Here is a 26,050-nt window from a genome sequence, read left to right on the forward strand (position 1 = left end):
CCCCCATAGTGTGGTGTGGGACTTTAAGGGTAACAATTATATAGTTAAAAAATGTTATTTCTAAAAGTTTTTATTTTAAAGACTGAAACATACTTTATATGTCTTGTATCACTAATTTCTCAACAACACATAATACAAAATAGCATAAACAGATTGGCCATACGACATAAAATGGCTCATACATGAAATTGAAACGATACATAATACAATACAAACACAGTGTTCCTAAAGGACTGGTACATTATCCAATGCGTTTCGATACATATGTGATAAAATGACATTGATCTTCGTCAGGGATTTCTGAATCCACTCCTAGAAGGGGGTACAACATAAGCTTATATTATATTGTACCCCATTCTTCTAGGAGTGGATTCAGAAATCCCCGAAGATCAATGTCATTTATCACACATGTATCGAAACGCGTTCGATAATCTACCACTCCTTCAGGAACACTGTTTGTATTGTATTATGTCAGGCCTCGACAAATCCCGGGCGCCAGGTCGCATTTGCGACTAGAATTAGCGACCTGGCGCCTCGGGTGCCCTGCAGGATGTGTCCTGTCCCTTTTGCGCCCCCCACCTCCTCTTCAAATTCACGGACTTCCGCGGCGTCCAAAAATTTAGTCCCCGGCTTTTCGGCCTTCTTCTGTGAGATGAGAAGCTAGGGGAACTGGCGCCCTCTTGTGGTGGCCGGGAGTAATGCATGTTCTCAATGCCAAAGAGGAGAAGAGAGGGAATTTTTTCTTAAGGCTTCATCTCTCTGTCCAGTTACCTTTGCTTAAAGGTAAGTGGACAGGGAGTGTGGTTATTATTAATAATTTATTTTTTAAATGTAAAAAAAATATTTTTTTTTTTAATTATTAAAAAAAAAAAATGTTTTTCTTTTTTTTTTTCAATTCTTATTAAAAAAAAAATAAATTTATATATATATATATATATATATATATATATATATATATATATATATATATATATATATATATATATATATATATATATATATATTTTTTTTTTTTTTTTTCCCTCATCGCCGTGCCACAGCCGAAGGCCCCTTTCACACGGGCTGTCTGATCAGGTCCGCCTGTCAGTTTTTCAGGCAGACCTGATCGGACCGTTCAGTCTCCTCTATGGAGCAGTAATCTGCCGCCATCTGACCCTGCCCGCCAAAAACAGACGGATGGTGGTTCTATTTTCTATCCATCCCGTGGATCGGATCAGATGGCATCGGATCAGATGGCATCGGATGGAAAGAGACAGACAGTCTGTTTCCATCCAATTGCGCTATAGAGGAGAGTGGGGTTCTAGTCCTATTTATGTGTAAATTTAGTATCCGTTTTATTAAATAAAGCTTGGTTGTTAGTTTAAAAAAACAAAAAACAAAAAAAAAAACTGGCTCCTAACTTTTTTAGCTGGCTCCTAGATTTCAGGCAAATTTGTCAAGCCCTGTATTATGTATCGTTTCAATTTCATGTATGAGCCATTTTTTGTCGTATGGCCAATCTGTTTATGCTATTTTGTATTGTGTTATTGAGAAATTAGTGATACAAGACATATAAAGTTTCAGTCTTTAAAATAAAAACTTTTAGAAATAAAATTTTTTAACTATATAATTTATTGTTACCCTTAAAGTCCCACACCACACTATGGGGGTTCCTTTTTGAAACTTTTGTCTAGGGATTATGGTAACACATTTCCCTATAGTTGACTACACACCCCTTACAAGGAAACTAGGTCCTTACTCCTGACTAGCCAAAAAATAATGAATCCGAGTGCCCATAGCCGAGAGTGGGTGTATACCCCTTGGGACAGCCCAATGGTGTCATGTTTTCCTGCCTAGTGTCCTACTCCTGTTGGGGGCAGTATAACCCAATGGTTAAGAATCAGGAGCTGTGTCCGTCAAACAAAAAGGGGGGAAAAAAATTGGATTAAAAAAAAAAAAATAAAAAAAAAAATAAAAAAAAAAAAAAAGGTTCTTAAAGGGTTTATAGAATTGGTTTTTAACATTTATATAAAACCAACCTACAAATAACATTCAATAAAAAGGTGCACAAATGATAGACATGACTTGCAACCCCATCTTTTAGCTCTCTATGGCTCTAATTCGCATATCATTTGGATCCGTTTAAAAAAAAAAAAAAAAAAAAAAAAAGAAAGTAAAGGTTTGCCTGCTAAATCTTTACGAAATGTACCTTGAGCTCAATTTTTTGTTAAAAATATTGACTAGTTAAATGCAATATTTAACCACTTCACATCCGGGGCCCATGTGACTGTGTATAAAGAGTCCACATGTTCCGGTAAGAGTCCTGTACATTCAAGGTGGTTCAGCTCTTTGCTGTTTTGAACATCTGGCTAACAAGATTCTCATTTCACAATAAATTTCCACCAACCTGGACTTGGTGTATATTTTGGGTTGGTATTTTTATTGGTTTATGCACAAAGACCTGACACGATTGCATGAAATTCTAGTGATGCAATTTTGACTTTATATTGTGTACACAATTTATCCAATTGTTTTGCTAGCTGTTACACAGATCTGTTAGCTCGATTTTAGTCTGTAGCCATAATATTTAGCTGGAGAGTTCTAGAATTAAAATGCGTAACGTGTACCGACTCAAAGGAGGTAACCATTAAGCCCAGAATTCTTATGGCAAAACTCGCTGAGATTTCTTTTGGCTCTCGGTTAAGCATTAGCTCTTAGAGAGGGGAATTCTGGAAGACAGACTTTTGCCTGAGATGTATCTACAATTAAGACCCAGATAATCTAGGTGCATTGGGGAGAGAGGAACAGCAGAGATGATTGGTGACCTTAGCAGGCAAAGCCTTGTGCCACAAGGAAGGTCTGAACTAGATTTTAAAGTTAAATCCTGGGAAGAGCATGGAGGTTATCTGCATTTAGGAGCACAAGGAGGAAAGTTTGTTACTGCTCTAAGGAAGCAAAACTTTTACTCCTGTGACTTGAATGAATTGGTCAAGTGCCTCAGCAAGCAGGAGTCTTCCTTGAAAGGGCATATTTTTGAGGTGTTCTGCTGTCCAAAATTTTATCCAGATATTCTTACAAATTAGAGGAATCTTACAAATATGAACAGGGCCATTCTGGATATTTGACATGTCTTACTATATATATGTACATTGAAAAGAAGAGCACTGAAAGCTTGTAATTGTTCTTTGCCCTTGTATAGGTGACATATTAGAATAGCAACCACACCTGGTTGCAGGGCTGGGCCTGCCAGGGCAGAGAGCTTTTAAAAGCTTCTCAAAATGTTCTGTTTATAGAATCTTTAAAGGATGAAACATCTACAGTGGGTACAGTGATGTTTGGGACAGAGATGACAGGGTCAACCACAGGAACAGCCCACTTTCCTTGTAAACTGTTTATTATCTAGATCAAGTTCAGAAAAGATCTTTGAGGGACTAGAAATCCTTATCAGGAGTGACCCAGTCAGACTGCACTCTTGTTTATTAACAGGGAATACAGTAAACCCCCCTCCATTGCGGGGGTTACGTTCGGGACCCAGGCGCGAAAAGTGATAATCCGCGAAATAGAAAAACCCTATTAAAATGCATTGTTGGCATGTTTTTTTTACTGTCACTGTACGTGTAAAAGCATTTTAAGGTCTTTAAAACACACTTTTAAAACAATAGAAACTCATTTAAACACATAAAAGATACTGAGAGACCTAGCAAGAGCTATGGAAAACACAAATATTTCATTTTTAATGATTTATATAGTAAAACATTACAAAAAAAAAACGCAATATACCGGGACCGCAAAAACTGAACCGCGATGGAGCGGGGGTTTACTGTATTCTTCAAAGCTCAGTAGGTCTCTGTGGCCAAAGAGGCGTAGCAAAACAATGGAGAATCTACCTGAACAAAGCCAAGGCATTTTCTGACAGAGGCAATGATCTTTTCAACATTAGCAAGAGTACTGTAGGAAGCTCGCTCTTCAATAGTGACATGTGAGGGAAAAAAATTCAGCTTCCTCCAACACTGCCAATACATCCCTCTTAATTACCCACCAATTTAGCATCCTCTAGGACCCGCATATCCGGGTCCTACTGGAAAAGAGAAGAGGAACAGGAAAAGAGGAGAGACAGTTTTTGAGCTGTGGAAAAAAAGTCTGCATTAAGCCATAATCTGCCCAGAAAACTGACAAAAATGCAGGAGTATGCTTTATTTAAATAGACCACTTGTGTGTCTGAAGTGGTGCTAGAATTGGATGCTGAAGTATTCGACAGACAGCAAATGTTCACCTGCTGTTTAGAGTTGGCTCCCTTTTACCTGGTATTCGTCACAGCTATAGGTCACCGAGTAGAGGGTGGGAGATGGGTTAAGCGTGTTCAGAAGAGTACAGGGGTGATCGTCCTGCAACATATTCACATGGCGAAAGGAAATGCCTGAGTATCTTACAAAAGCTCTAGGTTAAAGTGTGCAACCAGTTGTGTGAAACAACTGGTCATCCACATCGGACCAAGCTGAGTGGATAAACACGAAAACAGCAACCAGGGGCTAAAAACGTGTTGCACCAAGGTGAGTGCACCACACAGAATCAAGTGCCAAAGGCAACATTACAGGCTGTCCTTGCAGCTTGGAGTCCAGGAATGGTTCTCATGGCTTTACTGAGAGTGTACATCTCCTGATACACTGCTTCTGTGGACATCAAGGCTGACTGAAGAATTCTATAGGAAAATATAGTGTGTGGGGTATAATAAGTAGTGAAGCCAATTTCTCCAGAAAGGAGAATACTTCCATCAATTACAGACATTAGCAAAAAAAAAAAATTTAAATGGGGTAGCATTACGGAGGAGGCATGCCAGGGGTGCATGTCCTCAAAAGCTTTCCAGTGTCTAATCACCTGAAGCTATAACCCATGGTGATTGTATGAACAGGTTGGCTCTGTCCTCTACTATATGATTAAATTATACTTGGAATCCTGCGATAAATACAGCATCCTCATTTTCTTGAGTTAAACAGGAAACAAAAACCAATGTGTAAGCTACCAATCCCATTAAATACCATGTAATTGGACATGAAGACAGACATTTGAAGTCCAAACCTGGATGGCACTAAAGAGGCAAAAGCCTGGAAATGAAAACTAATGCAGTCAAACACATTTAAGGCCTTTTGAGATGCTATATTACAGGTTTGTTTGGAGGCCTAAAAAGAACTCCTACCTAAAGTTGTGAATTGTAAAAGTATGCAAGTGAATCGTAAAAGTATGCAAATTCAGAGGTATGTATAGGATTATTGTCTTCCACAAGTTCAATGCTTGAGCTGAAAACTTTGATCCCTGGATCTCACCTGAAGGATACCCGGTAATAGGTCCGCAAAGTGCTTCAGTAAGGGAACGTTGTGTTCATTAGATAAAACAAATGCACAAGCTGCCCTGGCAGACTGTGTCCTGATCTACAAAAAAAAAAAAAAAAAAAAGTTTAAACAAAAATGACAAACCGATGCCATTTATAACATGTATACAGCTTTAAGCACTTTTACTCCAACGTGCCTTTAGAAAATTGTGTCCTGCCACCTACAGTGGATATAAAAAGTCTACACACCCGTTAAAATGTCAGGTTTCTGTGATAAAAAAAAAAAAAAAAAAGGAGACCAAAGCTGAATCATTTCAGAACTTTTTCCACCTTTAATGTGACCTATGAACTGTACATCTCAATAGAAAGAAACTAAAATCTTTTTTTTTTGTGGTTACTGTGGATGTAGCGGTGTTCAGAATTAAGCAATCACATTCAAATTCATGTTAAATAAGAGTCAGTACACACCTATTCAAATTAACCACAAATAAAGTTCAGCTGTTCTAGTAGGTCTTTCCTGACATTTTCTTAGTTACATCCCACAGCAAAAGTCATGGCCTCCAGAGAGATTTCAAAGAATCAGAGGGATCGCATTGTTAAAAAGGTATCAGTCAGGAGAAGGGTACAAAAGAAGTTTCCAAGACAGATATACCATTGAACACAGTGAAGAAAAACATTAAGTGGAGAAAATATGTCACAACAGTGACATTACCAAGAACTGGACGTCCCTCCAAAATTGATGAAAAGATAAGAAAAGTGGTCAGGGAGGCTGCCCCTACAGCAAAATTAACCACTTGCCTTCTGCACACTTAAACACCCTTCCCATCCAGGCCAATTTTCAGCTTTCAGCGCTGTCACACTTTGGCTGACAATTGCGCGGTCATGCTACACTGTACCCATATGAAATTTTTATCATTTTTTTTCACACAAATAGAGCTTTCTTTTGGTGGTATGTAATCATCTCTGGGTTTTTTATTTTTTACAAAAAAAAAAAAGTTTATTTTCTGCGAGTAAATTTTGAAAATAAAATTTTCTCCTTCACTGATGTGCACTGATGAGGCGGCACTTATGGGCACTGATGAGGCGGCACTTATGGGCACTGATGAGGCGGCACTTATGGGCACTGATGAGGCGGCACTTATGGGCACTGATGAGGCGGCACTTATGGGCACTGATGAGGCGGCACTTATGGGCACTGATGAGGCGGCACTTATGGGCACTGATGAGGCGGCACTTATGGGCACTGATGAGGCGGCACTTATGGGCACTGATGAGGCGGCACTAATATGCCGCACTGATAGGCGGCACTGATGGACACTGATGGGCGGCACCATCAGTGCCCACACTCAGTGCCCATAGTGCTGCCAGTCAGTGCTCATCAGTGCCTAGATGAGCAGGCACTGACTGGCAGCACTGATTGTGGGCATTGATGGGGGGCACTGATGGGGGCAATTTGTGTATGTTTTTTTACCTTGCAGTAATCCGGGCACTGGTGATCGGTGCCCTGATTACATGTCTGTGTCCCCGGCGGCTGACGGCTCCCCCTCCTTCCTCACACTGCAGGCTCCGTGTGAGGAAGGAGCGCCGGCGATGAGAGATGATCTCATATGTTTACATATGAGATCATCTCTCATTGGATGGTCCGATCACGTGGTGAATGGCCGCTGTGATTGGCCATTCACCACGATCTGTGATTGGCTGTGTCCAAGGGACACGGCTGACACAGATTCTCCCCGATGCGCGTTCGCGGGAGCACGCGGGGAGCCTGCTTCTGGGAGGCCGTTTAAAAACGGCCTCCCGAAAATTCGAGTCCGCGCTGCAGCCGTATATAGGCTGTAGCGCGGATGGGAGGAAGTTAAAGGCGCTGCAGCAATATCTGGCAAGCACTGGCTGTGTGGTACATGTGACAACAATCTCCCATATTCTTCACGTCTGGGCTATGGGGTAGAGAGGCAAAACAGAAGCCTTTTCTTACAAAGAACATTCAAGCCCAGATAAATTTAGCAAACGCACATCTGAAGTCTCAAAAGCACATGGGAAAATGTGGTCTAATGAAACCAAGGTTGAACTTTTTGGCCAGAATCTCTAAAGATATGTTTGGCACAAAAACAAACACTGCACATCACCACAAGAACACTATACCCATAGTGAAGCATGGTTGTGGCAGCATCTTGCTTTGGGGCTGTTTTTCTTCAGCTGGAACAGGGGCCTTCATCACGGTAGAGGGAATGATGAACAGTTCCAAAAACCAGTAAATATTGGCACAAAACCTTAAGGCCGTTAGAAACCGTTATTACCCGTTAACCAACTTTACAGGAATCTTCCAGGACAGCTCAAAGGGAGAGAGACTCCTCCCACCTAACACCGGAAACACAATCTACATTATACATTGCTCACCAGCAGTACCTCAGTATTAAAATAACCGAAGGCTGTGATAATAGAATTTTTGTAAGAACTTACCGTAAAATTAATTTTCTACGAGTCCTCTGACAGTCGCCGCTCACTCATACAATCTGCACGTCTGGGTATTGGTCTTATCCACAGGAGTAAGCTAGGCAGAAGATTGTTAGAAAACATTCACAAAACCTTTGTATAGACACCTACAGGGGGCCGTCCCTCTGGTCCAATACCCCCATCTAGCTGCATTCCCAATTCAGTTTGGTAGCAAGCAGTATAGAGATCCATGAACCCCAAAAGAGGGGTGGGGGGCTGCGACTGTCAGAGGACTCAGTAAAGAATTTTACTGTAAGTTCTTACAAAAATTCTATTTTCTCTTATGTCCTCTGACAGTCGCCGCCCACTCATACAATCTGCACGTCTGGGACGTCCTAAAGCAGTGTAGATGTGAGGGGTGGGAAACGCAACCGTCAAAAAAGGCAACGCAGCACCCAGGTCAGAGAAAAGAACCTCGGAGCCAGAAAGGTAAAAACACTGGGTAACAAGAAAGCTCAACAGGAGCGAACAAACCCAGGAAAGCAAAATAAACAAGGGGAAAAAACCCCAACAGGAGGAGACAGGCTAAAACCACCATGTCTCCCCTAAGGCACTGCCGCACTCAGAACTTTGCAGCCAAAAGAGGCATGCGCTGATGCAACACATCAAGTTTGTAAAATTTTGTAAAGGTATGCACGGACGACCAGGTCGCCGCTTTGCACACCTAAGTCACCGACGCCTGATGGCGGAAGGCCCAAGACACACTAATCGCTCCAGTATAGAGTGCGCTGTGACAGGGAAAGGTGGAACCTGATCCCTAATTGAATAGGCCTGCACAATCGTCTGTCTAATCCATTTTGAAATGGTTGCCGCAGACACAGCCATACCCTCTCGAGGTCCCTCAGGAAGGACAAAGAATCTGACTTTCTGAAGGATTCAGTAGACAGGTAAACCCTGATCGCCCTTACCACATCCAAGGAATGCAAGGCAAACTCCTTAGGATGCTTAGGCTTCGCACACAGCGAAGGTAAGACAATGTCCTCGTTGAGATGGAAATCCAAAACCACTTTCGGAAGAAAGGACCGATGAGGTCGCAAGACCACTTTGTCCCTATGAATAACCAGATAGGGGGGAGAGGCAAGACAGGGCCGCCAACTCCGACACTCTGCGAGCAGATGTGACCGAAACCAGAAAGGCAACTTTCTATGACCGCACCGGCAGAGGAATCTCCCGAATGTTCTCAAAGGGAGGACTTTGCAAAACGGACAAAACCAAATTCAGGTCCCAAGGAGGCAATGTGGGAGCCAGATGTCGCACCCCTTGAAAGTGCGGATCAAGGAACTCGATGCCAGAGGGCGCTAAAAAAGAATGGCCAGCACATATAACTGGCCCTTAATAGTGGTCAGCGCCAGATGCTGCTCCACACCAGTTTGCAGGAAAGCTAACCTAACACTCTCGCCACCAAAAAGGAGCGGGGAGGGAACCCCTGCGATTCACACCAGGCGAAATAAGCATTCCAGGTACAATAATAAATCCTACCAGACCTGGCCTTGAGTAAGGTAGGAATGACCGCCGACGAGAGACCTCTGTCTCTCAAGACCTGGCTTTCAACAGCCACGGCGTCAAAGCCAGCGACTGCAAAGCAGGATGGAAAATCGGCCCGAGACAGAAGATAGTCTCGTAGTGGACAGAATCTCGGCCACTTCCTTGGCCGCCCAGGCACTCCTGGTGCCCTCTTGGTGATTGATGTAAGCCACCGCAGTGGTGTTGTCCGTCTGCACCCGCACTGGGCAGCCCCGCAGACGATCCGACCAACGGAGCAAACAGAGCCTGATTGCTCGCAGTTGCAAGACATTTATCGGCAGAGAGGATTCTCCCGCCAACCAGGTGCCCTGGGCAGACAAATTGCCCAGAACCCCACCCCAGCCCAACAGGCTGGTGTCCGTGGTGACCACTGTCCAGAGCAACGGTCGAAAGGACTTGCCTACCGTCAGAGCCGGAGACTGGAGCCACCACAGGAGATCAGATCTCACTAGGGGGCTCAAAGAAATCCTTCTTTCCAAAGAGCGAGGACGTCTGTCCCACCTGGCGAGAATCTCCGCTTGAAGAGATCTCGTGTGAAACTGTGCAAATGGGATCGCCTCAAACGCCGACACCATTAAACCCAGAGACCGCATGCAGGTCCAAAGCGAGTACGACTCGTTGTCCCTGAGGGACTTGACCTCCCCCTGCAGGATCCGGAGTTTGTCCTCCGGAAGAAAGACCTTCGCCTGGGCGGAGTCCAGAATCATTCCCAGGTAAGGGAGACGAACAGAAGGGGACAAGGTCGACTTCTGAAAATTGATGGTCCACCCGAACTCCTGGAGAGTCTGAACTGTGACCGACAGATCGCGCAACAGAGTGGCACTGGAGCTCGACCTTAATAGGAGATCGTCCAAGTAACCGAGGACGGCAATCCCCTGTACCCGCAACAAGGCTAGAACAAGAGGCAAAACTTTGGTAAACACCCTTGGAGCCGAAGCGAGGCCGAAAGGCAGCGCCACAAATGGATAGTGCCCCTCCGCTATTGCGAATCGGAGGTACCGCCGATGACCCTCATATATAGGGATATAAATACACATCCTTGAGGTCAATGGAAGCCAGGAAATCTCCTGGACTCAGGGACGCCACCACCGACCGGAGGGACTCCATTCGGAACTTCTGGACCCGCACAAAGCAATATAGAAACTTTAAGTCCAGAATCAGACACACCTTGCCCTCTTTTCTGGGCACTGTAAACAGATTGGAGTAAAAACCCGAAACCTGTCCGGTTGTGGAACCGGGAAAACCACCCTTTGGGCGAGGAGATCCTGAACCGCCTGATGGAGATCTCGGAAACAATCTGGGGTCAAATGAAGATTTGAGGGAAAGAATCTGTCTGCTGGGCTCGATCGAAACTCGATCTTGTACCCTGACCGAATTAGTTCTTGAACCCACCTGTCCTGAATCTTGGCCAGCCAAGGTTCGGGAAAGCAGCGCAGCCGTCCCCCCACCCCTGAAACGGGTGAGGGCGCCCCTTCAGGTCGAGGCGGACTGAGCCGCCGTGCCAGTGTGGGCGGCTTTTGACTTGCCAGCCCAAGGCTTCTTCCGGCCACCAGAGGCCTTACCTTTGTTTTGTGCCTTGAAGGCACGAAAGGACCCCTGGTTAGGTTTAAAGGAAGGGCCCCGCTTACCGCGGAATGACTTGCCCCGGGAAACCTGAGGCAGCAGAGTGCTCATGCCCACCGTGATCCACTTCACCAGTTCATCCAGAGAGTCCCCAAAAAGAGGATTCCCTGCATAAGGGATGACAGACACCGTCTTCTTGGAAGACTGGTCCGCCTACCAGCTTTTTAACCAAACGAGCCAACGAATCGTAACTGCGACTGCAAACAGTCATGCGACTAAAGGGGCCTCATCTAAGGCCGCGTCACACCGGTATAAACAGCCTGACCAATTTGATCCACCATCTCCAGAGTAGCAGGAGGGGCGGAGTCAGCAATTAGAGTGCACTTAAGCGCCTTGGCCCACTCCACAACAGCCTGAGAGACCATTACGGAAGCGAACGTGGGTTTCAGTAAGGGACCCGCTACCATGTAGATGTGGCGGGTAAGAGTTTCCACCCACCTATCCGCCGAGTCTTTAAACACCGGAGAATCCTCTGCGGGTATTAAAGTGGATTTATTCAACCTGGACACAGTGTGGTACACCTTACGAGCTGCAGTCCAGCGAGAATCCATTGGATCCACAAAGGGATAACGGTACTGAAATCTCTTGGGCACCACAAAAAATGGATTTTTGTAAAATCTTACCGTAAAATCCTTTTCTCTTAGCTCATTGACAGACGTAGTCCTCGGTGATACAGCACCTTCGGGTTACGTTGCCTCCACAGGAGCAGGACTAGACAGGAAATAAAATGCTCTGGCCACACCCTAGGGGCAGTCCCCGAGGGTATATCCTCTCTCTCTCTGCCACAGCAAATCAGTTATGTCACAAAAGCAGTGTTTAGAGAATTTAACCCAACCCAACTCAAAAACAGAGGGGCGGGTACTACGTCTGTCAATGAGCTAAGAGAAAAGGATTTTACGGTAAGATTTTACAAAAATCCATTTTTCTCTATCGCTCATTGACAGACGTAGTCCTCGGTGATACAGCATCTCCGGGAAGTCCCAGAGCAGTATCACAAATGAGGGGTGGGAAAATGGAAATCAAATCCAAATCTAGAAGGCCCAACCGGTGCCAACTAGAAGTTTACAATGCTCATCCTTAATGATGAGACTCAACAAAAAAATTTTTCAACAGAAAAAAACCCTCGAGGTAGACCACCGGTCTCCTCAAATTGCGGCCTGCAGCACTTTGCGGCCAAAAGAGGCATCCGCCGATGCCATCACATCAATTTTATAAAATTTTGTAAAGGTATGTACCGACGACCAGGTGGCCGCCTTACATACCTGGACCACTGACGCCTGATGGCGAAAGGCCCAGGAAGTACTGAGCGCTCGTGTGGAGTGCGCCCTAACAGGGAACGGAGGACTCTGACCCTTAATAGAATAAGCCTGTACCACCGTCTGTCTAATCCATTTGGCAATAGTCGCGGCAGATGCAGGCAACCCCTTTCTGGGGCCATCCGTGATCACAAAAAGTGAATCCGTCTTACGGAATGATTCCGTAGCTTTCAGGTATACCCTGATTGCCCGAACCACATCCAAGGAATGCAACGCATGTTCCCGATGATGATTGGGCTGAGGACACAAGGAAGGTAGTACAATATCTTCATTCAGATGAAAATCTGAAACCACCTTAGGAAGAAAGGATGGCTTAGGATGAAGTACTACCTTATCCCTATGAATCACTAGGTATGGGGACTGGCATGATAATGCAGCCAGTTCTGACACCCTGCAAGCAGAAGTGATAGCCACCAAGAAGGCCACCTTTTGGGATAAAGCAAGCAAGGGAATCTCCCTGATGTTTTCAAAGGGAGGTTTCTGTAGAACCGACAAAACTAAATTAAGATCCCAGGGCGGTAAGGGCGCGCGGACTGGTGGAGCCAGGTGCCGCACCCCCTGGATGAAATTCCGCACCAAGGACTTGGTAGCTAAAGGTTTCTGAAAGAAGATTGCTAATGCTGAAACTTGACCCTTGATGGTGCTCAAGGCTAGCTTCTGCTCAACCCCTTTTTGCAAAAAGGCCAATATTCGAGTCACCGAATAGGTACGTGGAGGAAATCCTAAAGATTCGCACCACGCAATACAAGTCTTCCATGTGTGATAATAGACCTTGCTGGAAGTCGCTTTCCTTGCTTTAAGGGTAGGAATGACTGAAGCTGACAACCCTCTGTCCTTCAGTACTTGGGTCTCAATGGCCAGGCCATTAAAACCAGCGACTGTAAAGCACGATGGTAGATTGGTCCTTGAGACCACAGACACTCCCTGAGACGAAGTTCCCACGGAACGTCTGCGACTAGCATGTCCAAGTCGGCCAGGCCGGCTTGACGAGGCCAGCCTAGAATTTCTAGGACCACTGGCGCTGACTGGATCTGAACCAGGCGTCCCTAGAGCTATCTGGCCCCGACCATCCGAGAAAGTCTGGTCGTTTTCTGTTCCCACACATTTATCAGATACCGGATTCCTATCGGGAACGGTGATCTTTTCTGGTTGGACCTCAGGGACCGAAGTCACCCGGCTAGAGGCTTCTTGGTCTGTCTGGTCAACCAGATCCGATTCCTGTGGGGAATGGAGACTAATCTTAGGAAAAGGTAAAGGAAAAGATCTATTCAGGGAACGGTGACTACCGCTCCCTGTAGTACTTAAATGTTGGAAGGGAAGAATCGCACCGGTAGTAGTAGTCGATGCTCGATCTAATGTCCTGAATACCGGTGAAAACGTCCCCCCACCCTCAACCCGGGTGGGGGGGCACCTTCAGGCTGTGTAATCCTTTGCTTCGGGTTTGGCTGAGTCGGTCCTCTGTTTGTCCGACCAGCCTTTCTTGAACCCTCCTGGAGGAGTCTTGCCTTTTCTGCTTGTTCCAGCCGGGCGTACGAACCCTTTATGGGCGGTAAAGAAAGGTCCTCGCTTGTTGCGAGGTCCCTTAGCTTTAGCAGCCTGTGGCAAGAAAGTGCTCTTGCCCCCAGTGGCGTCCTTGATAATTTCATCTAGGGTGGCCTCAAATAGGCGATTCCCCTGAAAAGGGAGATTCGTCAAGGTCTTTTTGGAACCTAGGTCAGCTGACCAGCATTTTAACCACAGCACACGTCTGAGGATTACCGCTGACATAGATGCATGCCCTAATAGGGGGGTAGCATCCAAGGCTGCGTCACAGACAAACTGTAGCCCTTGTATAATCTGTTCCATCAAATCAGATGTTCCCTGGGGGATATCTTTTCCCCTTAGGTCTTGGCGTACCAATCTCGCCCATTCCGTTAGTGTCTGGGAAACTAGACCAATAACAATTACTGGTCTAAATGCTGACCCTATCATGGAGAAGATAGTGCGGGACTCCGCCTCCATCTTTCGATCCACCGGATCCTTAAAGGACGAAGTGTCCTCCACTGGGATAACCGTGGCTTTATTCAGCCTGGAAATAGGTGGATCCACCACTGGTGGTACCGTCCATTTCTTAATGATGGATTCCTCAAACGCATAGCGTCTAGCAATACGCTTGGAAATAGTAAAGGTACGCTTAGAATGCTCCCATTCTCCTTTAATTTTATTACCAAAACACTTGGGTACAGGAAAAACCTTCACCGTTTTAATGGGCTAGTTAGTACCAAAGGGAATCTCTGTTTCAGTTGCTTCTGCCGGTGAAACCAAGTCTTAAGGTTTCCCGCACCACCACAACTAGTGCGTCCACCAATGCTTCCTGAATTATAGCGGGAGAAAGAACGTCCTCCTCACTGTCTGAGGGAGCTTTACCTGAGATAACAGCCCTTGCAGAGGGACCTGCAGCTGCAGTGACCATCTCTGAATCTGAGTCAGAGGTGTCAGATAATATAGGGGTAGGCGGGGGTCGCTTTCTTGACCCCCGTCCCTGACAGGCTGCCTCCACCCGAGCCACCATAGACTCCAAAACTGCTGTAAATGCATCCATACTCTGTGCACCCGCGGGTCCCGTGGCCCCCTCGAGGGAAACAGGTGGGGGTATTTGTGTGGCAGGGTCCATGATTATTCAAGTAATTTCCCGGAAAATACAATTCAAATAAAAAATTGTTTTTTTTTTCAGACCCCCAGCGCCACAAAAGCCCCTTAGTGTTACCTGCTAGGGATCCCTATCGATTGAGAGAGAGAGAGAGAGAGAGAGAGATAGACCCCCAGGCTCACCACTTGATGCTCAGAGTTCACTGCAACAGGTTACAGCGCTGTGTTCACAAACAGGAAGTCTTTTGGCTGGCTGCCCAGGAAGAAAGGAGGCGGCTCCGCCCCTCTGCACGCCTTCCGGCGCCTCCCCTAGCTCCACGAGGTGTTTGGATCACCTCAAACATGGCCGCCCCCATGCTGGAGACACGAGGCTACGCCAAAATGGCGGCCTCGTGCGATCTAGCAAACAATGGCGGCGGTTAGTACCGAATAGCGGCGTGACTGCAGAGCATCACAACACCTTCTCTACATGGGGATTTAGCCTGGTCGGCGGTACCGGCCCTGGCGGACCGCATGGCCGTTCGGAAGGCCTGCTATCGCTGGAGACTTGACTAGGAAAGCAGTCTACATGTCCGTGGCTACTGACTGGTAGGATACTTATATTATCACAGTAAGATACCCATACTGCCACTAATTACAATCTTTTTTAACATGTTTACAATTAGATTGTCAGCTCCCAAACCAAGCCTCCTGGCTTTTTGCGCATAAAATCACACTCAAAGTAGGGGGATCTGTGCCATGTTATAGGATAGAGGGGAACTCATCCTTACCATACAGAGAGGGGGCCCGCGTTCACCACAAGACCCGTCAGGGGAAAAGGGGGAACCTGCTACTCACCATACCGGAACCAGGCGGGCACCAACTCCTGACAGTACCCCTCTCCACCGGGGCGGGAGGGCTGTCGACCAATACGGACGCCGTGACTCATGGTCCTTGGCGTTTCAGCGAGACGTTTAACTCGTGGGGTCAGTCCCTCCAGTGGGACTATGTCGCGGCCGACCCAGCGCGGAGCTATGGCCTGCACGCGCTCGTAGGCTGAACTGGGGTGACCACCGGATCTCAACATCCAGCCCGTCGCCCAGTTCAGCTTTCTTGCTTGAAGATCTCACAGGAACACTGGAGAAAAAAGCTGTCTAAAAAAATCCTTTTAAGAAAAAAATCCTGCCAGGACCGAAGATCCCAGCAAGGTATCTAGGTCCTTACTCCTGACTAGACAGAAAAAAACTGATTTGCTGTGGCAGAGAGAGAGAGGATATACCCTCGGGGACTGCCCCTAGGGTGTGGCCAGAGCATTTTATTTCCTGTCTAGTCCTGCTCCTGTGGAGGCAACATAACCCGAAGGTGCTGTATCACCGAGGACTACGTCTGTCAATGAGCGATAGAGAAATTACGTTTTAAATTGCGCCATTGGTCATTCACGGTATCGTGAAACTCCGCGGGACAGGGAAAAACCTGACCCGACTTCTGGGCTTTGCGGGCCCAAATGAAGACCGCTTATCCAACAGGTGGGGCTCATCATCCAAATTTAAAGTGTCTTTCACAGAGCTAATAAGCGCAGACATTGCAGCGCGTTCTCTTGCTGATCCAGAGGGGGAATCCTCCACATCCGACTGAAAGGACTGAGACCCCTCAGGGGGGTACGCTGTCCATGGCAACCAAATCTGGCTCCGAGTCAGACGACAGAGGGCATAGGTCTTTTCTTAGAAGCCCGGTCAGACATCAACAAATCCACTTTAGATGCTAAAGTCGCAAGTGCAGCAGTAAGTGAGACTATAGCAGAGGATTCGGGAGTAACTGAACCCTCAACCAGATCTGGGGGGAATTTGCTATCCTGGGACTCCATAATAGCAATCTCAAATTTAAATGACACTAGCCCTTTGTGATTCCCACGGTTCCCACCGCAATGAGGAACACGTCCTGTGCTACAGGAAACTGCAGGAAAATTAATGCTAGCAGGAATGCAGGCCAGGAAACACCATAAAATCCCCCCAAAAAGTGCCTATACTTGCCACACGCTGCCAACTCGATCTACATGTGAGAAGAAAGGAAGGGACCTCACGCCTCTAGAGGCAGAACACAGCCCTGAGCCACAAAAAAAATTGCCAATACCAGTCTATAGAGAAAGCTCTGGGAAAATGGCAGCTGACCACAAAAAGACAGTGCCCACAACAAAGATGACGCCCAATCGGCGCCAACAGTATTGCAGAAAATGGCTGCTGCCCTCACAATGAGGCCAAAAACAGCCTGCCCACACCTAAAATGGCAGCCGTGTGGTTTTTTGCCGATTGCGGCCCACACACCATGTCCGTACTCCCAAATAGATGCCGAAGCACCCCAGGGACATCAGGGACCCCCGCAACCCCCCCATACAGCGGTAGAACCGCCACAGCGCCCCCGCAGGGACCGGGAAGGGACACACAGGGACCGCACTGACACACATGAGGGGGACATTACAGATCCATACCCAACTGCCATCCCATGAGGGCCCACATACACACCCGACAGACAATGCCATAGACAGAGGGGTAGCATGGTACTCACCGGTCCAACGAAAACATGGGTACCGCTCTGTGACAGGAAGCCTCCCACTCTGGGTGTTGGTGCAGTCAGCCGAAAGGGACGCTAGCAACACGCTGCGTACCGCAGTTGAAACATCCCAGCAAAGTAGCTACTCCGCAGGCTGGTCCCTGAGGACAGGGACATGGTCATTTGCGAGGCCTGGGCATACACATAGCCTGCTAATGCTCGATGGCAGGCCAGTATTCCATAAGGCTCTAGGATAACCAGTGCGATTCCCAGCTCCGCAAACGCTGTAGTCTTCCGAAGTCCGACTAAGCGCAGGAACAAATAAAAAGCTATCATTGTAAAGAAAAAACACTTTCTTACAGAAAAAAATAAGACAAAAAGGCTGAGACTGCAGCCCCAGCCAGGGAAAAGCCAGCCTACTCCTATGCTAGGCAGAGACAAACTGAATTGGGAATGCAGCTAGATGGGGGTATTGGACCAAAGCTAAGCTGAATCCTCGATCTCTGTCTGTCCAACCCATTCCTCCACACAGAAGGCACAAAAAGGGAACACATTTAACCCCTTGATCACCAAGTGTTAATCCCCTTCCTTATCAGTGTCATTTATACAGTAACAATGCATATTTAGCACTGATTACTGTATTAATGTCACTGGTCCCCCCCCCCCCCCCAAAAAAAAAAAAGTCAAAAATGTCAGTTAGGTGTCTGATCTGTCCGCCGCAATGTCGCAGTCCAGATAAAGAAGCTGATCGCCTCCATTAATAAAAAAAAAAAAAAAGTCCATAAATCTATCCCGTCGTTTGTAAATGCTACAACTTTTGCGCAAACCAATATATGCTTTTAGATTTTTTTTTTTTACTAAAAATATGTAGCAGAATACAAATTGTTCCTTAACAGATAAAAAAATACATTTTTTAATTGGGAATGTTTTAGAGCAGAAAGTAGAAAATACTGGTGTTTTTTCAAAATTGGACGCTCTTTTGTTTATAGTGCAAAAAACGAAAAGTTGCAGAGGTAATCAAATACTACCAAAAGAAAGCTTTATTTGTGGGGAAAAAAAAAGGACATTGTATTTGGGTACAGCGTCGCACGACCGCGCAATTGCCAGTTAAAGCAAAGCAGTGCCGAATTGCAAAAAATGGCCTGGTACTTATTGGGGGGGGTAACACCTTCCAGGGCTGAAGTGGTTAAAAAGGATCCTTTGCTATTTTGAAACTCAAATAGAAACGGGCCACCACCTGGACTTTGAGCATACCGAGAGCTAGTCCTTTGTCTGCTCCTTGTAGCTGCTCCTTGTAAGAAGTCCAGTGTAGTTGGAACCATTGGACCTTCCATCTTGAGATTTATGCGCCAGCCGCAGAACTTCTTCCAGATCTTATTTTAGATTGAATTGATGGAAGACTTGTATTGTGTATCACCCATTCTGACAGACCCTTCGGAATTAGCAACTCCCTTTCAGAAGCCAAGCCCTCAAAGAAAGTCGGCCCCCACCAGGATGATTTGCTGCTCCCTGGTAGGTCAGATACGGCGTGCAAGGCAGATTCCAAGGTTTTGCTATGCTGACAGTGGCAAAAAGTGGAAAGCCATACGCCAGTCCTGTTTCCCAAGGCTGAGATAGGGCGTCCAGACCAGCACTTAGTGTGTCTCTTTGAAAGGAAACATTTTTCCACTTTTCTGTTTTTTTGTGGCAAACAGATCTATTTGGGGATTTCCCCATCTTGCTGGGATATAACTGAATAAGATTCTGGTTTCGTCCTGTTCCGTGCAAAACTTCCCTGCTTAGACCATCTGCTAGGGTGTTTTGTTCTCCCTTTAGGTGCACTGCCACTAAGGATGGCAGTTTTCTCTCTGCCCACTTTAAGATCTGTTCCGCAACACTCATACGGGCTTGCTGTCCTGGTTCTGCTTGTTTGTTTATGTAGCTAACTGCTGTGATGTTGTCTGAGAATATTTTTACATGCCTTCCCTTTATGGTTGGGCTGAAGTACAACATTGCTTCTATCACTGCACTCAGCTCCTTGGCGTTGGTTGAGAAGCTGGTCCACTGACTGTCCAAGCTGCCTTGGACCATTTGCACGTTCATATGAGCTCCCCAGCCTCTTGCACTTGCATCCGTTGGGATTATGACAGGTTTTGCTGTGACCGCAGGCATTCCACTGATTTTTCCTCGTCTTAACCACCCCTGAATTGATGCCTTCACTTCCAGAGGAACTTCCACCATCAATGGAAGAGATCTCTTCTGCCGTTCCAGACTGATAGCATTAAAGCCTGCAGATGTGCCCACAAAACCCCGGGATGGCTCCTCTGGTTGAATAAATTGATTCCACTTTTGAATCTCTGTATTTCACATACGTGTTGAAATTCTTCAGACTCAGGATAAGATGGTACTTGCCTGACAGGTTCCGTCTGAGAAAGATGCGAGTTACCCCCCTTCTTAGGCTTGGAAAAATGTAACTGATTGCTTTTGATCCAACATCTCCAAGGGTCTTTTTTTTGTCTCAGGGTTTGTTACTATGAATTTTGTTTGGGGTTTGTCAATCACCTCCATTCTGTATCCTGATTTTACTAGATCCAGAATAAACTTGTGTGCCACTGCGAGAAGGACCCCAGTCTTCCTCCTATCACACCACCTGAGTCATTCAGGCTTTTGTTTTGGCTGGGAGGGTTTGAAGAGGAAACCTCTTCCTTTCCCCCTCTTCTAGTTCAATCCCCTCTACTGGTCTTGTTCGTCTTGGTCCAACCTTTAATGCCTCTTGAAGGCCAGAAAATTCCTCCTTCCCCACCCTTGCGGTTTTCTAGAAATGGGGAATCTTGACGGCCGACCTCTCCAAGAACGACTCTAGTTCCTTGCCAAACAGCAAACCCCCAGAGAAGGGAAAGGGAAAAGAGTCTGGACTTTGAGGCAGGATATTCATTCCACGATTTTAGCCAGACTGCTCCCCTTGCCTCATTTATGAGGGCTATGGACCTAGCAGTGAACCTCACTGCTTTGGTGGAGGCATCGGCAATGTATGCTACCGCCTTGTTTAAGGAAGGAAGAGCATCTAAGATGTCTTTCGCAGTATCCCATTCTAGGAGGCAGTGAAGTCGTTTAAGCAATAGGTCCAGTATACCCAGGTTCACTGCCCCTGTAATGGGGACACAGCAGCCGGAAAGGCCCCTGCCACCTAGCAAGAAGGCCATAGAAAATAAACTCTTCCTGTCCGGCTAAAGCACATACTGGCGGTGTGAGCCATTTTTATAATGTAGGTACTGTGTTTCCAGTGTTGGGGGGGGGGGGGGAGGGGGAAAGCCTTTCTGTGAGCCATCCTGGAAGATGACTTGGAAAAGCTGAATATTAAGAGGAACTTCATTCATTCATCCAAATCAACAAAGGAATGGCTTCATCAGAAGATTAACATTTTGGAATAGCCCAGACCTATATTGAATCTGAGGGGTGATCTGAAGAGGGCTGTGTACAGGGGGTTGCCCTTGCAATCTGACAGATTTGGAATGTTTTTACAAAGCGTAGGCAATAATTGCCGAGTCAAGATGTGCCATGCTAAAAGACTCATTCCAAAATGACTGAGTGCTGTAATAAAATTAAAAGGTGATTCAACATTGTATTAGTTTAAGGGTTGCACACTTATGCAACCATATTTTAGTTTTTTTATTTTAACTTCCCTCTACCTAAAATATTCCAGTTTGCGGTTCAACTGAGTGTTACATTTATAGGTCACATTTAAGAAAGAAAATGTTCTGAAATAAATCTGTCTTTTTTTACATGACAGAAACCTGACATTTTAACAGGGGTGTGTGGACTTTTGATATCCACTGTAGTTGCACAGACTAATACTCCACCACCTAATGTATCCTAACGCCATAAGAAAAGCAGAATAGTAAAGGTTATACAGAAGCCAAGTAAATAAGAGCACACACACCGCATAAAGAATACCTTCTCTTAAGGATGGGCTCAGCTTTGTTCAGATCGTAGTCTTAGCCCACCTGAGAAATCCTGCCAGGAAGCCTTCACTGCACTCCGCCAATGAAAGGCAGTGAGGAATTTCCCAGCCTGCAGCTGCACATACACACGCTGCCTACGATTGGTGGTGTGCAGTGATGGCTTCCTGGCGGGGTTGCTCAGATGGGTTGGGACTATGTTCTGAACACACCTGAACCCATCCCCACCTGCTACCAAAGAAATCCGGAAACCACTATTGTCAGTTTAGCAAGCCCATAGCCGAAGCAGGTCAATACCCAGACACGCAGCCAGTGAAATTGGAACACTCTGGAAGCATGACTCTCCTGGAGCTCAGGCCTTCAATTCCAAAAAAGCAAGGGCAGCTCCCATATTTTTATTCTGACAGGGCTCCTTTAGGCTGGTTTTAGACATACAGTAAAGTGGAAGTAAATATAGGTATGATCGAACAAGCTTTTGGATGTACATTTGGCATATGTAAACTCAGATCATCCAGTGTATATCCTAATATTTAAACCCAACAACAAAACGCCTTGATCAAAATGGGGAAGGGTTACAACTTGTTAGATACTGATGTGGTTTGCGCACCCACTGATGAGATGTCCTCACAGACTGCATTTATATATCTGTCCTAATGACACCCTCTTATGGCATTACTTAGCCTGCACAGCACACCAGTAGTCCTGTAGTCAGACTGATCGTGGCATGCCCTCACCAAGCCCTGCACAGCTAAAGTGACAAATATTCATACTGCAAAAAAGGCTCCTGGGAACAGTGAAGTGGACCAAAGTTGCCAATAGTCACTAGCAGTCTCCACTCCACCCCTCAGACCCCAAGGAAGCTTGGATGTGGTATAGCCAAGACCTGACTGACTAAAATAAACCTAATAAAATGTATCTGAAACACTTTCATTAGTGTTAGGTTTGATCATTAGGCTCTTATGACTGGCAACAATTCATTCTATAGAACCATACTATATATGCCGATGCATGCCACATAGCAAAACAATTACAATTTAGCTAATTTAACTTAAAAAAACTGATTTCAAAAACTGCATAATAGCAATAAATACCTGGGGATGAGTCTGGTCTTGCATACACTGGACAAGCATTCTCTTTATTACTTCCAAGTAATGCTGCTGCTGATTTCCAAAAATCCCTGGAAAGTTCCTGAAAAAACAGAGGTTGTATATCATTAAGAAAACTAAGCATCTGGAACCTTCTTGTTCTTGGACAAGGGCCGTGTTCCAATAAGAAAATTGGTCCTCTTCTACATACATACATACAAGATCTCACAAAAGCGAGTACACCCCTCATTTTTTTTGTAAATAAATATTTTATTATATCTTTTCATGCGACAACACTGATGAAATGACACTTTGCTACATTGTAAAGTAGTGAGTGCACAGCTTGTATAACAGTAAATCTGGTGTCCCCTCAAAATAACTCACAATAATGTCTATACCACTGGAAACAAAATTGAGTACACCCCTAAATTAAAATGTCCATATCGGGCCCAGAGTCAATATTTTGTGTGGCCACCATTTTCCAGCACTGCCTTAACCCTCTTGGGCATGGAGTTCACCAGAGCTTCACAGGTTGCCACTGGAGTCCTCTTCCACTCCATGACGACATCACGGAGCTGGTGGATGTTAGAGACCTTGCGCTCCTCCACCTTCCATTTGAGGATGCCCCAAAGATGCTCAATAGGGTTTATGTCTGGAGACATGCTTGGCCAGTCCATCACCTTTACTCTCAGCTGCTTTAGCAAGGCAGTGATCATCTTGGAAATATGTTTGGTGTCATTTTGTTGGAATACTGCCCTGCGGCCCAGTCTCCAAAGGGAGGAGGGGGGGGGGGATCATGCTCTGCTTCAGTATGTCACAGTACATGTTAGCATTTATGCTTCCCTAAAAGAACTGTAGCTCCCCAGTGCCGGCAGCATTCATGCAGCCCCAGACCATGACACTACCACCACCATGCTTGACTGTAGGCAAGACACTAGTCTTTGTACTCTTCACCTGGTTGCCGCCACACACGCTTGACACCATCTGAACCAAATACATTTATCTTGATCTCAGACCAAAGGACATGGTTCCAGTAATCCATGTCCTTAGTTTGCTTGTCTTAAGCAAACCGTTTGCAGGCTCTCTTGTGCATCATCTTTAGAAGAGACTTTCTTCTGGGATGACAGTCATGTAGACCAATTTTATGCAGTGTGCGGTGTACGGTCTGAGCACTGACAGGCTGACCCCTCAAACCTTCAACCTCTGCAGTAATGCTGGCAGCACTCATACGTCTATTTCCCAGACAACCTCTGGATGTGACACTGAGCACGTGCACTCAACTTTTTTGGTCGACCATGGCAAGGCCTGTTCTGAGTGGAACCTGTCCTGTTAAACCGATGTAGGATCTTGGCCACAATGTTGCAGCTCAGTTTCAGGGTCTTGGCAGTCTATTAGTGATCGACCGATTATCAACACCGATATATCAGGGGCCGATATGCACTTTCCCCGATATATCGGAATCTGCCCAGAGGTTACTGATATTTAGGGAAAGTGCATGTACCGGAGTGATGCCTGCAGCTAGAGGCATCACTCCGGTACCGGTTTACATAGCCGACAGTTGGCTGACTTGTAATGACAACCGATGCGGCTGAGAAGCCACTCCGCTGTCATTACAAGGAGCGGGCGGGGGGGGTTAGTCCCCCCCACCTCTCTTCCGCAGCTCGCCCAGGTCTCCCGTCCCAGGGCATCCTACCTCCACCGCCAAAGAGAAGACCCGATCAAAGCCGCATTCGGCTCTGATCGGGACTCCATGTTAAAAAACCCAGAGCTGAATTAAAAAAACTGACTGCATTCAAAACAGACCAAACTTGGCGTTTTGAATTCTTTTCAGTGCCGAGGAGGGGTTTTGGGGTCTTTTAGACCCTTAGATCCCTCCACAAGGAGTACCTTACATTTTTTTTTTTTACCTGTCCGAAAATATCGGCCGATATCAATATCCAATGACCAAAATATCGGCATTAAAAAAAAACGATATCGGTCAATCCCTACTTCTTATAGCCTAGGCCATCTTTATATAGAGCAACAATTTGCCATGAGGTGCCATGTTGAACTTCCAGTGACCAGTATAAGTGAGCGATAACACAAAATTTAACACCTGCTCCCCATTCACACCTGAAACCTTGCAACACTAACAAGTCACACGACTTGGAGAGAAAATGGCCAAATCGGCCCAATTTGGACATTTTCACTTTGGGGTGTACTCACTTTTGTTGCCAGCAGTTTAGACATTAATGGCCGAGTTATTTGGAGGGGGCAGCAAATTTACACTGTTATACAAGCTGTACACTCACTACTTTACATTTTAACAAAGCGTAATTTCTTCAGCGTCACATGAAGATATAAAATATTTGACAATGAGGGGTGTACTCACTTTTGTGAAATACTGTACACACACACACACACACACGTGCATGTCATAAAAATAGATCAAAATTATATTTATATTGCATTACACAGTGATATATTTAAAGCATTTGTCTATTTGGAAAGGATTTTTGACTTGCCATTAAATCCATTTCTCTGAAGTTCATTGACGAACACAGCTCCTGATCTAAATAACCATTGGGTTATACTGCCCCCTACAGGCATAGGATACTAGGCAGAACAAAAAAAAAAAAAAAAAAAAAAGTCTGGCTACACTTATGGGCAGTCCCAAGGGTATACTACCTCTCACTGCTATAGGTACTCAGTTTTGTTACAAGCAGTGTCAGAAGAATTACAACTCTACAGCGGGGTGGGTGCTGTGTCCGTCAATGAACATCAGAGAAATAGATACAGTAAGTCAAAAATCCCATTAATCCTTTGGTTCATTGACGGACACAGCTCCTAATCTTCATAACCATTGGGATGTCCCAAAGCAGTGTTAAACATGAGGGGTGGGAACAGCAAAAAAAATTCCTAAGGCTAAACATTAGCCAACCAGGCAACAGGAGCTCACCTGAAAAACACAATACACCCTCAAGAGGATCAGGTCCGTTAAACAGCAGCCTTCAAAACACTGCGGCCAAAAGAAGATGCCAACACATACACTTTATAGAACTTTGTGAAAGTGTGCTCCAACGACCAGGTAGTCCACCTTGCAAACCTGTGTCACTGATGCCCGATAACTGAAGGCCCAGGAGGCACCAAATGCGCCTTGACAGGGAAAGGAGGAACCTGGCCCCTGATGGAATAGGCCCAAATAACAGTCTGACCAATCTTGAAATGGTCACAGAGGAAGCGGACAACCCTTTGAGGCCTTCTTGCGAGCACAAATAGTGAGTCTGACTTCCTGAAAGACTCCGTAGCTGCCAGGTACACCCCAATTGCCCGAGCCACATCCAAGGCAAATGTTTTGGCCTGGGACACAAGCAAAGCAACACAATGTCGTCATTCAAATGAAAAACAGACAACCTTTGGGAGGAACGACAGATGGGCGAAGAACACCCTTCTCTCTGTGAATCACCAGTAAGTTGGACAGGATAACCCCGCCAGTTCAGACACCCTGCCCGCAGAGGTTATAGCCACCAAAAAAGGCCACCTTCTGAGAATGCGTAAGCAAGGGAATCTCCAGAAGATTCTCAAAGGGAGGCTTCCGGAGGACCGAAAGCACCAAAATGAGGTCCCAAGGTG

General features: G+C 45.9%; 1 protein-coding gene across 1 annotated transcript in view; it reads right to left on the reverse strand.

Moving 5' to 3' along the window:
• IPO5 (importin 5) overlaps positions 1–26,050 on the reverse strand; it is a 167,398-nt gene that overhangs the window by 112,783 nt on the left and 28,565 nt on the right. Inside the window, exons 5-6 of the mRNA XM_082245950.1 lie at positions 22,445–22,541; positions 5,301–5,405 (exon numbers count right to left, since the gene is read on the reverse strand). Coding sequence (XP_082102076.1) covers positions 5,301–5,405; positions 22,445–22,541 — 202 coding nt within the window. The remainder of the gene's footprint in view (positions 1–5,300; positions 5,406–22,444; positions 22,542–26,050) is intronic.

Source organism: Pelophylax lessonae, assembly GCF_965119305.1.
Source record: "Pelophylax lessonae genome assembly, chromosome: 2".
Classification (NCBI taxonomy): domain Eukaryota; kingdom Metazoa; phylum Chordata; class Amphibia; order Anura; family Ranidae; genus Pelophylax; species Pelophylax lessonae.